Consider the following 18,195-nt stretch of genomic DNA (forward strand, 5'->3'; position numbering starts at 1 on the left):
AACAATGTTATGTCGGCCATGTTTTGTCTACCTATGACTTGCCCTGAATTTCATATCCAATCCTCACTGTATGCTCTCCAAACCTAGACCCACACCACACAATTTCATCATCCAACTCACTAGCCACTACTTGTCTCTTACAAAATCTTCCTTCAAAATAACCTTTGCTTCCCTTGAGATTGGGAGTAAATCCAACATCAATCCAATCAGAACACCCTCCTAATGTACTCGGGTCAAAAGGAAGACCAGCATAATCCTTCAGACAATATAGCTCTCTTAACAGCTTGTAATCATTCGATGAGTTCGTCCAAAAGTCAGCATTCTTTCCGTTCTTCACATTCCATTGTTAGGCGGTCAGTGATGAGACTTCTACCTCCAAAAAAACCACCAGATTGATGAGCAGCCATCCAAATTTCCTATTGTCAAGATCCTGCTCAGATCAACACAGTCAAATATTTATATTGGAAAATCTTGCACCAAAGACACTCTGGGTTTCTATACATCTTCCACACTAATTTGGCCCCCAAAGCCAAATCTTGTGGCTTCATCTTCCTCAGTCCTCCACCTCCAACAGATTTCAAAAAATATAGCGAAAAAAATTGCCGTGCCACCATACAAAGTTCCAATTCCCGTACTCAACCTAAATTGGCAACTTAACTTAAGATTGAACTGAATAGATAAATATTTCGCATGATCTGATTCTTGTTGCAGTATTTCATCACTATCCTCAATAGTTTAGAACTGCAATTAATAAATTCTTAAATTTTGTACCCAACTATAAACAAGAAGGAATACAAACAGCCCTTGATAGACTTATAAAGCACTGAGAGGGGGGGGGGGGGGTGGTGAATCAATGACACCAAAAACAATACAACTTTAAACATTGACCGGTTGATATACTTAACAAGTTTACTCAACACTATGCATGCAATCCAAAACAATATTAAAGCATCCACACTAAGTAAAACATCCACCATAACACAAGTGTATATACGTGGACAACCCAAATGGGAAAAACCATGGTGAGATGAGACTCACAAGTTAACTATCTGCAATAATAGGTAACTGACCGGTTAAGGTCTACAAAAGTGATAGGTAACTGACCGGTTAAGGTCTACAAAAGTGCTCTGCTAGGAGCGAATCCTGATAAAGATCCCAAAGCTCTGTTAGGAGCTATACCTTGTTAAAGGTAGTACCCTGTTAGGAGTAACCTCGTTAGAGGATTTCTGAATCCAAACTAATGGATCACCTCGTTAAAGGATTTGTACAATGAAGCTTGTTAGAGCTTACCCGGTTAGGGGATTTGATTGTTGTAGTGATTAGAAAACAACAGGTGGTGTGATCTAGAAGTAGCACAACTTGCTTGAATAGATCCTCTTCTGTGCACTCAAAACTGCATCACCAACATATTCTACAATGCCTTCAACAACTTAACACTTCTATCTTCGCATCAAATTATCTCATATCATATCCTCAAAATAGTTCATCATAATGTCATTATATAGACATTTAGATTTCATGTCGGCTTAGAAATTATAACACAATTTCCTAGGTGCAGTGTATCTGGACAATCAAACATAACTCATCACAAATTACCACCAAAATTTGTCGATTAGGGTAACTCATCAAGATCGTTGATAACTCATCACACAATCAATGAATACCAATTGGAACACCAATATCGATTAGAGTTAACCTCTATCAACATGTAAACTGATTGTCCTCCATTGCTTCTTTGATGGTCTCCACTGAATCTTCAAGTTGATGTCAAGTTATTTCCTACATATACCGGTTGTCTATATGTACCAATTTGACACTCTCTAAACCATCATAAACTAAACTTCCAATACCGATTGCAATACAAGTAACTTTTAGATGTAATACCGGTAGACAATGTGAACATATGTGTGTGTACATGTTCCATCAATGACATCATATGAAGTCATTCATTACAATCATCATCAAGCCAACAATCTCCCTCTTTGGCATTGATGGCCACACTTAGAAAATTTTACAACTTTAGAACTAAGTGTGCTTACAAAAAAAAATTGTACACATATTTCTACTCCCCCTTAAGAATACATACAAAATTTTCACAACACGTATATTTCTATTCCCCCTTTGACAACAATGTCAAATTGAAAAGTAAAATATATATATATAGCAAAATTTGCATCAAATGTTTACATATACAAAAACTTAAAAGTTTGTATTAAGGAGTGTTCACTTCAATTTGCAAGAAAATGTCACTGAAAGTAACCTTCATTTGATAAAAATCATTTTCCCATGTTTCCAGTAAAGTGTCAAAAATCTCAATGGTTGTCATAATCTGTGCATAAAATTCTTCCATTGCATCAATTGTACTCATCTCTGGAGACACCAAAACCACTTCTGCATCCTTGTATACTCGTTGCAAGATGTCCACCTTCGGTCTCAATAAGTTCTTTAACTCTTTCAGCGATCGGAGTCTCTTTGCCTGTTCAAAATCATAGACATCTAACTGGTTTTAAAAATCATCCACAGACTTGCCAAAAGCTAGGATTGAGTCTTGTAAAGGTATGTAGGCATTACATATCTTTGTCAGTTCCAGTTTTGTCTCTGTTCGCTTCTTAACTATATCAGCATAGAAAAATGAAACATTAGATGTGTAGGCTAGAATTCTGCCACCCGACTCATTACCTTTTCTCAAAAGATCTTTATTCAGGGATAAAGCAATCTTCCCTATATCAACATCTTTCATTATTTGTCCTCCTCTTTTCTTCCTGTAGTTTTTCTCGGCCATAGTCTGAGTTGCTTCCTCAAGGGACTTGAGTTGGTCAGAAGCATCAGCAACCAACTATCCAAGCTTGTCAATAGGAGTTGACAAATTCCCTATAGCAGTCTCCGGTAGAAAACTTGAAAAAATCTCCACAGCAGTTTGGATGGTTTCTGCTTCCTTCCTCTATTCCTTAAACCTCTTCTTCTGTGCTCTGGATTGCATCACAGTTGCAAACTCCAATAATTCCGATGCACTCATGTTGTCAACATCTATAGGCTCTTTGATGCCAAATGAGTCATCATCATCATCATTCTGCTGCTTGACTAATGTTTTTTCTGGTTTAGCAGATTTCTCCTTCTCAGTTTTCTTTTCCTTTTGTTCTTTCTCCTTTTCCTGTTCAGAGGACTTTTCTGCAACTTTTGCAACGGGTTTCTCTTGGGTAGCCTGTGAAACCGGTGGGAGTAGTGATTTCACTAGTTGAACTTTTACCGATGGGGGTGGAATATCCACACTTGGTTGAGTTGTCGGTATATCCACTACATTAACTTGTGAAACAGTATTTACCAGTGGCTGCATATCTCGTACAATAATGTTTCCAGATAGATCAATGGTATCCTGTATGTCATCAACAAAAATTACCGGTTGGGAAGTAGTATCACCTTGTTTCTTATCAATCTCTGGTGAAACAATTTCTTCTTCAACTGACTCCGATTTCCCTCCAATCTTTGTTTGATGATTGATCATCATAATGAGTCTTTGAATGCTCATGGATCCGTTGAACATTTCTGGCTATTTGATGAGTTCCTATTTCAACAGATTACACCTTTTCATTCATTAACATCAATCTTCTTGTCTTAAAATGAAATTGTCCCTTATAATAATCAAGCAATGCTGTTAATTCATCTTTAGACAAATCAGGAAAATATTGAATAAAAGTACTATCAATAATTTCCTGATCTTTCTTCACAGCCTTTTCCCACTTATTCATAAGAATAGAATATAAAGAATCAGAAATATCATTCTTAAGATCCTCAGGTAATCGATTGTATTGACATAAGTAGCTGATTACCTGTTGAACAATTTGTTCCTTCTGATCTTCATTAAAGTACTTGTTCATTGCAACAGAGAAAGTGTTCTTAACAGCCTTAATGTTGTTCTTGATCTGAGCAGTTACCGATAGGTCTTTAGAGTCTTAGACCATTCAATATCACCAATTCCCGGTAGGAAATTCTGAAAGTAAAAGAATAAGCCAATCAATAACTGACCAAATTTGAACTTCTGATTGTTATCCTTCTTGATTGACTGTAGATTCAACATTAATTGACTCCTTATGGCCTCACATAGGTCATAATCTACATTCACAACAATCATTTTATAGGTTGTATGCACTACTGCAGGTGGCACACTATTCATTCTATTGGAATAGAATATCCTATAGCCTATAACCATAGTAGCCAATTTAACCGCTGGGTCCTTAATGTTATTAACAGAAAATGCACGCCCATCAAAGGTAGACGAGGTTAAAGTGGTTACACTCTTTAGAGATTTGCCTCAACTTGGGAACTTCACCTGTTGACCAAAAACCAGTCACAGCATGGATAGCTTCCTTGGTTATAGTGTGTGTCCTTTCCAGATACATGTTTTCACCGTGAACGCGACTTAGAATGATTCGGATGTATTCCTCTTCAAAATCCTCAAGAAAATAAGCTGCATTATGAAAACCCTTCTCATAAACCCTAATATACTCGGGTTGAATCTTTCCACTCTTATCGCAAAGGGATTTCAATTGAGAATAAATTGATAATGATCCTAAATCTTCGATTTTGCAATCAATATAGCTAGACAAATCACCTTTTATAATGGCACCGTCAGGAACTTGAGATAAAGCATTGTAAGACACTATTCGTTCCGATTCCACAACCTCCATAGGTTTTGATGTGATCATTAGCCTCTCTACTTGCTTAGATGATGAAGCCATTCAGATAAACTTGATTTGTAAAGGGATTTACAAAGAAATACCTTAATTCTCGCGCGTTGCCTCGGTTACCGGTTGATTACTCAAATGCACACCAGTTCCACCTTCACTAATCTTCGAATCAGCTTCAATCACACAATTCATAGCACAAATTTAACTAAGACCAGTTAGCAATTCTCTCTTCGCTCTGCAAGTGCTCAAGAATTCTCTTTTGAATGCATTTAGGGTAAAAATAACATAGCAAAACTTGTTTTTATCCTTTTTACCTACTACATTAAATGCTCCACCGCTAGGGTTACAAACCCTAATACACCGCTTAACGATGCATACAATTTTAACAAGTGTAAAACCGGTTGATAAACTTTCGAAAAACCGTTTGACAAAAAGATATCAAAATTTCACACATAATAACTCAAAATGCAAACTCTCTTACCACTCATCTTTCAAGGGGTCCGGAAGTAGATTTACCACTATGCTCCCCTTAGCCTTGTTGAAAGGCTCAATTCACCGGTGTAGGATTCTTCACACTGGGTAAAGGAATAGGTTCTTTTGCAGGTATATCATCACTCTTCTTTTTCTAGATTCGGTTCATCTCTTCTCTAGTTTCCTCAATATTTACCTTTTGCTTACCTTTCTGATCTACAGAATGATTAACCGGTTTGTTCTTTCTGGTTCTACAAAACTTCGCCATGTGTCCCGGTTTATAACAACGATAGCAGGCCATTCTAGATGATCTCCAGGGTCCTACATTGCCTCTTCCAGTTCTCCTTTTGCAATTCATAGCCACATGACCATAATTGTTACCTTTTCCATCTCAAATGGACTAAACCGGTTGACATAGGGTCTCTGCCAGTTCATGTTACCTCTATTGTTATAGGTTCTCCTCCAGTTACCATTAGGTATGGGATTCATGTGAGGTACTAGATTATTTGCTCCATATCTGCATTCAACTGATCTATGTCCATTCATTTTGCATGTAAAACAATGACTTTCAAATCTCTTAGATACATACCTAGTATTTGTATTGTAGCCTGTATTCCTATTGGGTTTGTTTCTACACACATTTGCAGTATGTCCAGGTTTATGACATCCAAAGCAAACAGGTTAAAAAAACTTTCTTACCGGTAGGCTTGTTAGCCTTAGGAGCAGTTTTGTCGTTGTGAATGTTGCTCTTTGTACCAGAAGACTCTTGTCATAACCCCTCTTTGGACATTGGATTATTGTGATTAAATAAGTAAGATAATTAAAACATTTATTAATTAACATTTAATAATATTGGAAAATTGTCTCATTTATGAGACTTCACGATTTTCCTCTAAAGTGAGAGGGTTGTCATAACCCCACATCCTAGTGATGTAATTAATAATAGATTTTGTGATTCTTCATCATAATAATAAATTATCATTTATTATGTAATTACTAATTGATGTTAATAATATTAATAGTAATATTAATCATTCATTAATATAAAAATAATATTAATATTATAATAATACTGTCATGTTCCCTCCTAGATAGTTATATATATAATTATTATTGATTAATTTAATAACTACCAAAAAATGATTATTTGGAATTTATTTATTTATTAAATATTATTATTTAATTAATATTTATTAATGTTTATTACTAGTAATATCTTGAAATATTCAAATAAAATGATAAATTAATATTATATTATAAACATAATTTATATATTTAAAGTAATAAACATATAATTTATATATATTCAATAACAAAGTACTATCGACACATAAAATCAAGATGCAAATGACCAAATACCATGGTCGATAAATATTAGAGTGTTGGAAAGTGGAGATTATCTTAGCTGACAAATCAATTAATTAGAAATTCGACAAACTAATACAACGATCAAGAAGAAATAAAGGAGTCATGGCGCCGTCAAATATTCTGCGGGATTATTTATTACAAATTAATAGAGACTATTCGGTATATGGATGAAGGGGATATGCACTCGGAGTCCCATGTATAAATAAAAGAATATTTGATGGAAGGATACAACATTTAAAAGTTAACCAAAAGCAGCGATTAGGAATAAGTAAAAGATGTGATTAAGAAAAAGTAACTATAACTAAAGGCTATGACCTTTCAAAAGAATGCCTTTCTATATAAGTCAAAAGGCATTCGTAGAGGTGGTGGGGATAAGAAGATAAGATATAAAATGGGAAGAGTGTCTGAAGAAATGGGGGATTATGAAGGTAGCAGTGAAAATTCCATAAGTTTAGTTATGACTGGAAATCAATACATCTCCAGACAGCAGCGATTATAATATGCACTAATTAATATGTTAAGAGGCTACAGCAGATATATATCTGAAATACATAATCAGAATTTATTATTCTATTTGACTCAAGCAACACTCAAAAAACATATATTAATTCAGCATCATTTATAATTATCTTGTGATGTGGAAGCGGATTAGAAAGGAAGGAATTCCACGTGGGGGGGGGCTCTTGATCTGACAGAGATATCAAGATTAAGGAAAAAGAACTTCAGTAGAAATTCAGATTTTAAGCTTGCCAAAGTGCTTGGGGGCCCCACACAATAGTTATTCAAATTCCTATAAATAAAGAATCTTCCAACAGTATTTGCAGAAAAGGTTTTGAAGATTTCACAATTTTTGTTGTGTTTTTAGCAGCAGCTCCACTAAAGGGAATGGGACCCATTTGTAATACTTGGAGATATTGGTTGTGTTTTAACTTCAGCCCCATTAAGCTTTTACAAGGAATTTGTAGATTATTGTTTGTGATTTGAGCAATTAGCATTACCAAAGGGTCAACAAATATTTAAGAGGAGTCAACAACATGCTAAAGAATTTTGTTTGGGTAAATCAAAGAGAGTTACCAAGATAAGTTCCACTCTCTTAAATTTTAAATTCAATATTATAATGAAATGTGTTCAGTTTTAATAAAGTTATGTTTATTAATATATTACCATTCTCATTTTAATTTAAATTGATGTCTCAGGGCTAAATTATGTTAAGTCTGAAATGGGGACATTACAACTCTCCTTTCTCAGATGTATTAAAGCCTAGTCCAGATGTATCACCTTTCATCCTCTGTGATTGGATCTGCTCATCCAGCAAGGTATAACTTTTATTGAACTTTTCCAGCTTTCCATTAGCCTTAGTGAGTTCTCTGGTAAGATCTTCATTGTGTTTTGTAAGAGTCTCTCTTAGGGATGATGCCATTTCAAGATCTAGCTGCAAAGCCTCTTTTACTTCTTTTTCAACATGCCAATGCTCATGCAAGGTTGCAATCTCTTGTTTGATCTTAGCAATCTCATGATCTCTTTCTTTGACAAGGTCTTCAGCTGCCCTCCTAGCTTCCAACTCTTGACTCATGCAGATAGTTAGGGCTTCTAACTCTCTTCTCAGATTTAGCTTTTCACCGTTCAGTTTTTCAACTTCTTTAGCTAATGCACCAATGTTAGCTTCATCTAAAGAACTATTATCAAATATTTCCAATAGTTGTTCACTCAGCTCTCTCCTTTTGACTTGTGAAGCTTTAAATCTGACCCTTATGGTTTCAAGCTCATCCTTGGTAGCTTCAAGCTCTTGTCATCTCAAAGTAGCTCATATCCCCGATGGTGGCTTTAGGGTTTCCTTCCAAGCTATTAAGCCTTAAAGAAGTTAGGCTCTGATACCAATTGATAGATTTATAAAGCACTGAGAGGAAGGGGTGAATCAGTGACACCAAAAACAATACAACTTTAAACACTGACCGGTTGATATACTTGACAAGTTTACTCAACACTATGCATGCAATCCAAAACGATATTAAAGCATCCACACTAAGTAAAACATTCACCATAAAACAAGTGTTTATACGTGGAAAACCCAAATGGGAAAAACCACAGTGAGATGGGACTCACAAGTTAACTATCTGCAGTAATAGGTAACTGACCAGTTAAGGTCTACAAAAGTGCTCTGCTAGGAGCGAATCCTGTTAAAGATCCCAAAGCTCTATTAGGAGCTATACCATGTTAAAGGTAGTACCCTATTAGGAGTAACCTCGATAGAGGATTTCTGAATCCAAACTAATGGATCACCTTGTTAAAGGATTTGTACAATGAAGCTTGTTAGAGCTTACCCAGTTAGGGGATTTGACTGTTGTAGTGATTAGAAAACAACAGGTGTTGTGATCTAGAAGTAGCACAACTTGCTTGAATAGATCCTCTTCTGCGCACTCAAAACTGCATCACCAACATATTTTGCAATGCCTTCAACAACTTAACACTTCTATCTTCACATCAAATCATCTCATATCATATCTGTTGTCCTCATTTTTGTTTTCAAAAATGAAGGACCATTACATGAAATTTTTGTGAAAAAATGAAAAAATTTACTCTATGGCACGCTTCCCGAGGCAGAATTTCGACTAATCCTTGGACTGGCTTAATCCTCAGTCCATCCTCGAACTACGTTTCGAATTTCATCAAATTCTGGGTTCATTTGCTATGTCTTTCCTTCAGTCGGGTTTTAAAACCCCAACTGCAGGTGGAGAATTTTCTTCAAACTGCAAGTTTTAATGATATTCATTGTTTTGGTCTTTGTAGGGGAACTTTTGACCAATTACATGTGCACTTTTATTTCAAATATGTTACTTGTAATTTATTTTAAATTTCCCCTTTGTTGTTTTTATCTTTTTATTGTTTTTTGGTCATTTTTAGTTAAAATAGGGATTTTTTGGCTCAACTGCAAGTAAACTTGCAGTTTGGTCAAAAAAACCCTACTTTAATGGTTTTCACATAGGGATTTTAAATCCCCATTACATATGTGCAAGTAAACTTGCAGTTTGGTGAAAAAACCCCTACTTTAATGGTTTTTGCATGTAATAGGGATTTTAAATCCCCATTACACATGTGCAAGCAAGTATAACTTGTTGTAGGGATTTTATTTCCCATTTACAAGTATTTAAAACTTGCAGTTTGCTCCAAAAAACCCGATTTTGCCTTGTAAGTGAAAAAGTGAAATTTTAAACTTGCACTTTGGTCCAAAAAACCCGATTTTGCTCATAAAGTGCATTTTTGACATTTTAAACTTGCTATTTGGCCAAAAAATCCCGATTTTGCCTAACATGTTGAAAAAGTGAAATTTTAAACTTGTCATATCCTCCAAAAAACCCGATTTTCATTGTTTCATACATTTTAAACTTGCTATTTGTTCCAAAAAACCCGAATTGCAAGGAAAAACATGTTTTTTGAAGATTTTTAGCAAATTTTTGTGGAGATTTTTTGGGAGATAGAAGGCGTTTTGGATTCCTTCCTATTTCCATGCATTTTTAGACACCTTTCACGCCACATGGAGGTTAAGTTTGCTGGTTTTTAGGTTTATAACAGCAAACACGTTTTTGCTAAAAAACCACATTTTTCTTCATTAAAAATGCCACGAATCAGCAATGTTATGAATCGTTTTGGCTTGGTATGCTAAGGTATTGAGGTTGGAAAGAGTCTTGGCCATTTTCCATGCCATTTCTCATGCATTTGCTGCCACGTTTTTCAGTTTTTGCCATTTTTTCAAAAACGTGGCTAGGGTTTTGGAATACGGTTAGTTTCTTTTTAAGAGATATTCTTCTTTATTTCAAAGATTGATCATCTTTTGGAGAGGCATTTTTAGATTGGAGCAAGGTAAGATTTATTTTCTTCTTGTTTCTTTTTTCTTGTTTTCTTGTTTTTTTCTTTCTAGTTGTAAATTTGTAAATGGTTGGTTCTTCCCCAAAAATCAGATTTTGTGAGAGAGATTTTCCCCTTTGATAGCAATTTTAGAATTGCATTGTTCTTCCCCATTTTCCCTCTTTACTTGTATTCGGGATTTTAAATTCCGATTACAAGTTGGATGAAAATCATTGTTCTTCCCTTACGGATAAAAGATTTAACCATCTTTTTTTTGAAATCCGGGTTGCAAGTTGAAAGTTCTTCCCATTTTTGCATTGGCAAAGTTCCAAGTGATCTTCTTGAAATTCATTTTTACCTATCCGCTTCCAATTCCCTCATCCGTACATACCAATTCATCCACTCATTTCACACTTTCATTCATTTTCCCCATTTAAAGTCTACTTGTAGTCAGCCATCGAGAACCCGAAATTGGTCCAAAATGCACTCAAAAAACACTTGAAAATGAGTTTTAAAAGTCCGATTACAAGTGCAAACTTGTAGTTACCCATTACGCATATGAAGTTGCATGTTTGTTCCCACACTTGCAAGTTAATTCTCTTATTTATCCCACACATGTAATGCAACTTCCAAAACCCGAAATTCACTTGTGAGCCCATTTTTGCATCAATTTCTCTCTTCCCTTGTCAGTCCGGTTTGCACACATGATCTACCAAATCAATGGATTAAGGCATGGGCCTTATTTTGCAAGCAAATTTCAAGAATGAAGGATGATACAAAGAAGAAATACAACAACAATTCATGGTTGAGAGCATAGAATGCTTTCAAGACAAAGATGGTCATGACATGAAAAGAGGAAGGCAGCCCGTTCCCTCTTGAAAAGCGAGTACTACCCCAAGCAAGAAGACAAGGATGCAAGTTCCCGTTCCGGTTCAAGATGTCTTTACCAATCTATAATACTTCAAGTTCTTGCATCCTGAAGCGACATGAAGATCATCACAGACAAAGGATGATGCAGTTAGAGTCGTGTCTTTAGACACATGGAATAGTTTTAGTTATGCATTTGTAATTTCGTTTTGACAAGTTACATGTAAAAGTATTTTTTTGTAAAATGCAAGTTACACATTACTTGCACTTTTGTAATTACATGTAAGACAACTACAAGTTGTGTCCGATTAGGACTGTAGTTGGAATAAGTCTTAGTTAGTTGGAGTAACTCTTAGTTAGTTAATGAAGTCTCAGTTAGTTATTGAATGAGTCTTGGTGGTTGAGAGAATCTCTCAAGTTAGTTAGGATCCTCCCACCTTTTTCTCAAGGCTCCTCTTCTATAAATACTGGAGGAGTCTATTGTAATATTTATCTTTTGGAAAGCAAGCAAAAACTCTGCCAAATTTACAGCAAGAAGTCTTTGAGCTTATGTATGTGAATTGAAGGTTTTGAAGAATAAGAAAGAAGGATTACTCAAGTTTTGAGTCTTTGAGCTACATGTTTGAGTTTGAATCTTTTTATTTCTTCTATGCAAAGTGTTTCTAAAGGAGCTTAGTCCAATCTGATTTGAAGTCTTTGAGCTGCAAGTAGAGAAGATTAATTAAAATAGGAAACCCTCTTGAAGGAGCAGCAAGTCTTTGAACTTGCGTCTATTCTTGAGGAAAAATTACTGTTTGATAAGAAATAGCAGCAAGTCTTTGAGCTTGCATTAGTTCTTGTCTTTGTGTTAAAAGAATAGATTATTTCAGTCTTTGAGCTGTTATCTTTTATTCGTTGTAAAATTTAGTATAACAAAGGATAGATAGGACTTCCAATAGTCAAGTCTTTGAGCTTAATATTGCTGTCCCGTCCCGAAGGAAGTGACGGAAGTCTTTGCGCTTTCAGGAAACTTCATTTCCTTTCTCTCATTTCACTTGAAAGTAGTTACTGCTGTTCGTTTTCAATCGCTATCCTTTTCTATGAAGAGAAAAGGATATTGTCTTTCTTGAAGAAAGAAGAAAGATTGTTGTTCCATCCCATTTTATTTCAGTTTTAGTTAGATAGGGGGGGCCTTCCCTTAATTAGGAGAGTTTTTACTCGTGTGCTGTGGTTGAAACCACAATTTTGTATATTTCCCCCAAGTGTACAAAATTTTCAACCAACAATATCCTCAAAATAGTTCATCATAATGTCATTATATAGACATTTAGATTTCATGTCGGCTTAGAAATTATATCACAATTTCCTAGGTGCGGTGTATCTGGACAATCAAACATAACTCATCACAAATTACTGCCAAAATTTGTCGGTTAGGGTAACTCATCACGACTGATGATAACTCACCACACAATCAATGAATACCAGTTGGAACACCGATACTGGTTAGAGTTAACCTCTATCAACATGTAAACAGATTGTGTCCTCCATTGCTTCTTTGATGGTCTCCGCTAAATCTTCAAGTTAATGTCAAGTTATTTCCTGCATATACTGGTTGTCTATATGTAACGATTTGACACTCTCTAAACCATCATAAACTAAACTTCCAATACCGGTTGCAATACAAGTAACTTTTAGAAGTAATACCAGTAGACAATGTGAACATGTGTGTGTGTACATGTTCCATCAATGACAACATATGAAGTCATTCATTACAATCATCATCAAGCCAACAGCCCTCAATGCAGGAAACATTGGTTATAATATGTAATCATATGAATATCTTCATATGGACCTTGTCATGCAATGTAGTTACAAATAATGACCATTTGAGTTGGACAATTGAATATTATACCAGTTTGAAAAATTGAAGGAAACACATGCAGGAACCAGGGAATTAAACCATCAGATATTTAATTCTGAATTATCTGAAAAATATTGCTGGAAATTATTGTCATTGATGTCAAAGGGTTCTATGTTTATGGTGCTTTAATTTTTTAATGCCTTTGAAGATAAAAAAATAACAATAATTAAAATTATGCTGGCTGACCTATGGTTCTAAGTTTGGCACCCAGCTCGTGAAGATAAAATCAAAATTAAAATTATCTTGTAATTTAGGACAATCTCCCCCAAAGTGGTGCCCACTTAAGTGGTGTTTGCATCAAAAATTAGAGATATTATTTTCTGTTTGGGCCAACCCCATCTTCGGCACCCACTTTGGGCAGGCAAACAAAAATCAAATAAAAATTATTTCATGCCCTTGGCCGACCTGTTTTGAAGAGGTGCATCGTTTGGATAAAGAGGTGTAAAAGCAAGTATAAATAGAAGATCATTTGGGGTGCATTTTACCAAAATCCATTCAATATTATTCTCATTCTAAGCAGATCTAGAGCAGACCTTAGAGCAGATCTTAGAGGCATATATGAGCAGACTTTAAGATGGATAACTGCAGACCTGTGAGCAGAGATTTCTGAAGATCACAAGCAAATTTAAAGAAGCATTATTGCAGACCTGTGAGCAAAGATTTTTGAGGATCAAAAGCAGATTTAAAGAAGCATTATTGCAGACCTATTAGCAGAGATTGTTGAATATCACAAGCAGGTTTAAAGAAGCATTATTGCAGACCTATGAGTAGAGATTTTTAAAAGTCAAAAGCAGATTTAAAGAAGCAATTATTGCAGACCCATGATTAGAGATTTTTGAAGATCATAAGCAGATCTAAAGAAGCATTTTTTAGCAGAATTGTAGAGAGCTAGCTCTAATTCAAGAGGTAGATCAAGTACTTATCACATCATTCTTTGGAGGTTGGTGCCTCATGTTCAAAGAGATTGGTGTCTCTTGAGTTGGTGTCAGTTGTGGGGATTGGTGTCTCCAGTGGGTTGGTTCATAGGAATCATCTAAAGGGGATTGGTGTCCCCTGTGGGTTGGTTACTACAAAGATTATAAGAAGTTTCTAATGAAAAACAATATTTTGTAGTGGTTTTCTCTCATAGGGTTTCCACATAGATTGTGTTCTTGTTATGTTTCTAGTTGCTAGATCTTGCATTTGTGGTTGATTAAGTTTTTGAAATATTGCAATTGTGATTAATCAAGTTTTGAAAAGCATAAGTTTGTTATAATATTGATTCACCTCCCACTTAGTATAATCATGTGGTCCTCAAATATAACAAAATCCATCAATAATTTATAGCACCATATCATGAACGTATTGGAAGGGTAGGCAGAAACTGATTATTGATCTGTCTTACTTTCTTAAATTAGTTAATGCTATAAAAAAATTCTTAATGTAGATCCACTGAAAATTAAAAAATTCTGAAAAAGAAAATACATAAAAAAATAGCATTTATGTGTCAAATGATACTAGCCTGTACAAATTGTATGCCTTTTCCTGTCAACCGTTCAAGAACTCCTTGTTCCAATAAAGATCTGACCATGTTTCCATGCCCATTTGGTGCCTCAATTATTTTCCAAGAAGATTCCATAAGGATTTTGTATTCCTCTTTATCACTCGAGCTACCCACACAAGGCAAACTCCCTTGTGTTACAAACCATACCTGCATTTCAAGGATACAGCATAGATAGAATTGCTCAGAGTCAAAGAACACAAATTATGATATTGTGATGAAGAAACTTGAGTTTATTAAGCAAGAAAGAAAATTCATTTAACAAGCCAGATTGAAAAGCTTATGAATAAATCAGGGTTATAGGCAACATCGCAAAGGGAGGAATTTCTTGAAATCCTCAATAATTTTAACCATAGGTAAACAACAATTCTGTAAGTTAAGTCATGTGATTTGAATAGCTTTATTGGTGAATCCTCCTTTAAATTAATGGGAATTGTAGAATAGTCTAAAAGAATGATAAGAAACAGATGATACCAATTTATGAAGTTGGAAGTTAGGATGTGAAGTTAAATGAGCCATCCTAATTTCCAGTAAACAATAGAATTACCATCATAGAACAGGGACCATCCCAGTTACCATCATTCAACAGTTTGTATATAAACTATCTACATCCAAAGGCTCACTGAAGAAATAACCTTAATGGCAAAGAGCCTCATCACTCATACATTAGAAAATCTGGGAAAAGTAAAGGCCATAAGTCATATATTTATAAGAGTCCATCCTTTTCCTCAAACAGTAGGAATCAAGAAAACCTTTTAACTGTTAAAACTTGTTGGTAAAAGGCATATTATAGACAATCAATGTACTAGAAATTAAAACCCAAATATTGAAAGAAATTGGATAAAAATAGGCAATAGCTATTAGTTACAATGCCTTGACAGCATTTGAATATACTTTGCCATGATTTGAAATGTGATTGATCCCTACCCTTTCTTGTTGTCTTCACATTTCATCTTTTTTTCTTTTTTTCTTTTTTTTCATGTAGATTATAATAAAATGTGCCATTTTCGTTCCTTCAAAGACACATTTTTCATTCATTCAGATTTAAATGCCAATTGCCAACCATGGTCCTAAAGCCAGCCTAACTCTAAGGCTATTAATGAATTCTTAAAATCAAAACTTTAATAAACAGTGAAATGTTGGATTATCCAGGTGGCAGTTGAGGTATTCATAGCAATTTCTGATAGAATGCTGAAAATATGGATCACATTGTCAAGGCTGTAACTTTACAGCCATAGCCCAAAATGAACCCTTTCAAAAAACATCAGAAATATTAGGATATTTACAACATGACAAAAGGGTGCTAAAATATATTTGACACCCAGAAAGCACTCCAAAAAGCCTAAAACTGCAGAATACAAAAATCTTTAAAAACCCCCAAAAAATTGGTAAACTGAAATCTTGGTTTTATGAGTTTTATATCATGAAAAAGTATCTACACTTTTGCAGAAACACTTGTGACATCGCTTTCCAGATTCCAAGGTGAATTGCTTCACTTTCCATATTTAGACACTCAATTTCCAGCTAAAAACAGATACAAAAGAATTATCATCCAAATGTAAAAAGAAAAGTATCATAGCTTCACATATCCTCTTAGAGTTTTTTAAATTTATGTAAATTACTCTCAATTTCAATTAAGCATCATTTACATAACAGTAACGTACATGTTTATTGTGTCCATTTCCTTTGTTTCAGCTCACTGCTTTCATAACACATTCATATCCTATAATTTAGTGTGCTGTACACCAAATTTTCAACTACTATGGATCACTTGAATTAGACTAGATTGTTTGTGTTTGTGCGTTCCATCAAACAAGGTCAAACTACACAAAGCATTTTCTTGAGACACAACTCCATGGATTCTCTTCCTTTTGAATTAAAACTATCTCAAATGGTAAACAATGAGGACTGGAAATCCTTCCAAATTGTTGCTCAATGAGGCCCTTGATAACCAAAGGAGATAGATGATGGAGCAATTCATCAATATATTTTCACAAATTGTGCCTACAGCATCCACCTCTGTGTCAACAACACCCTTCAAAGATCCAACATACCTTATGGTACAGTCAATTTCATTGTCCTTTTTGAAGGAAAATTTGATGCAAGCAGAGTTAACAAATGGTTCAACCAATTGGAATCATATTTCTCTATAAGAAAGCTTATGCCAATGAAGAGATAAAATTTGCACTTACAAAGTTGCTCCCTGTAACAAAAAGTGGCAGTTATTATATTGTCTTCAAAACAACAAACAAGAGGATAAAGATGAATGAACACTAGACAAGAAGGATTCCCCAGTCAACCAGAATTTGTAGATGCCATCCCATGATTATTTATGATGCCCAGTACAAAAGACTGCATCAATATTGAGAACAAACAGAGCAATATTATACCAAATGAATTTCATTCCTTGTTAGCCAAAGTTGATACATGACAATCAGAGACACAATGTCCTCAAGTACCACCGTGGTTTATGTTTAATTTTATACATTTAAAGAGGAATTAGAATTCTTGTAAATCAAAGCATAAGGAGAAGCCTACGAGCATACAATCAATATGAAATAATAATTTAAACATAGTACAGAAAAAGAATAATGTCAACAATAATGGCATCAACTCTTTGAGTAGCAATAGAGTCAAGAAAAGAATAGCCTGCCAAATGAGCACCGTTGGCTTAAGAACAAATACCAACACCATCTTCAGAATTAAACCCTTCCTAGCATTGACACCACTGCCCATATTATATAAAGGGAAGCAAACAATAGAAGCTGGTCCCTACTCCATTATCACTACGACAAAAGATTCTCCCTTTGAGGAGGGGCATTTATTCCACTCACTGCTCTGGGTGAAGCGAATATTTTGCACTTAATTGTTGACAGCGGCAATCAAAAGAACCTTACCCCAGAAGATGTTGTCATGAAGTTGAAACTGCCAAAATGTCTCACCCTAAACCATATACAATCAGTTTTGTGAGTCAGTGACAAGATATATAGGACAGAGTGTCACCTCCAATACACAATCAGAGTTGTTTAGGTATGAAATGCTTTATAAAATGGTGCTCCTAGAATTGTGTGACATTCCATTTTTCTAACCTTTTATGTAGGCACAAACTAATGTCTATCAATCCAATTCTTGTACTCTCATCGTCATCCTAGGAGATCAATAATACATAATGTCAAAGGAGGATCTCAGAGAAATATCTCTAATCGATGCAATTAAATTCATACTTTTTAATCCGTGTCAAGATGGAATTCTCTTTTCTGCACTAAAATGAGCACCAAATACTCATGGGAAAAAATTGACAACTATGGAATGATGAACAAAACCTTAGTATTGTTGTGAAGCAAACTAATTGAAAAAACCGGCTCTTGGTTGGTAATTTGTTTTATTGTAATTCACTTCACAATGATTACTAGCTTAATCGACCAGGCATTTTCCATTTGCCTTAGAAATGTTAACTCCGTAACTTCTCCAGTCACCATAATGGCATCAATTTAACATTATCGTTTATATGCTTACACACA

At 34.9% G+C, this 18,195-nt stretch overlaps 1 protein-coding gene across 2 annotated transcripts in view; it reads right to left on the reverse strand.

Annotated features, from left to right (window-relative positions):
• Positions 1–18,195, reverse strand: part of LOC131051001 (uncharacterized) — a 205,305-nt gene that overhangs the window by 46,563 nt on the left and 140,547 nt on the right. The window contains exon 9 of one of the 2 annotated variants that reach the window (XM_059207432.1): positions 14,642–14,824. In XM_059207432.1, the coding sequence (XP_059063415.1) occupies positions 14,642–14,824 (183 nt within the window). Of the gene's footprint in view, positions 1–14,635; positions 14,825–18,195 lie in introns of both variants that reach the window. The other variant, XM_057985323.2, reaches the window with a different exon arrangement.

The sequence above is a fragment of the Cryptomeria japonica genome, chromosome 6 (assembly GCF_030272615.1).
Source record: "Cryptomeria japonica chromosome 6, Sugi_1.0, whole genome shotgun sequence".
Taxonomy (NCBI): domain Eukaryota; kingdom Viridiplantae; phylum Streptophyta; class Pinopsida; order Cupressales; family Cupressaceae; genus Cryptomeria; species Cryptomeria japonica.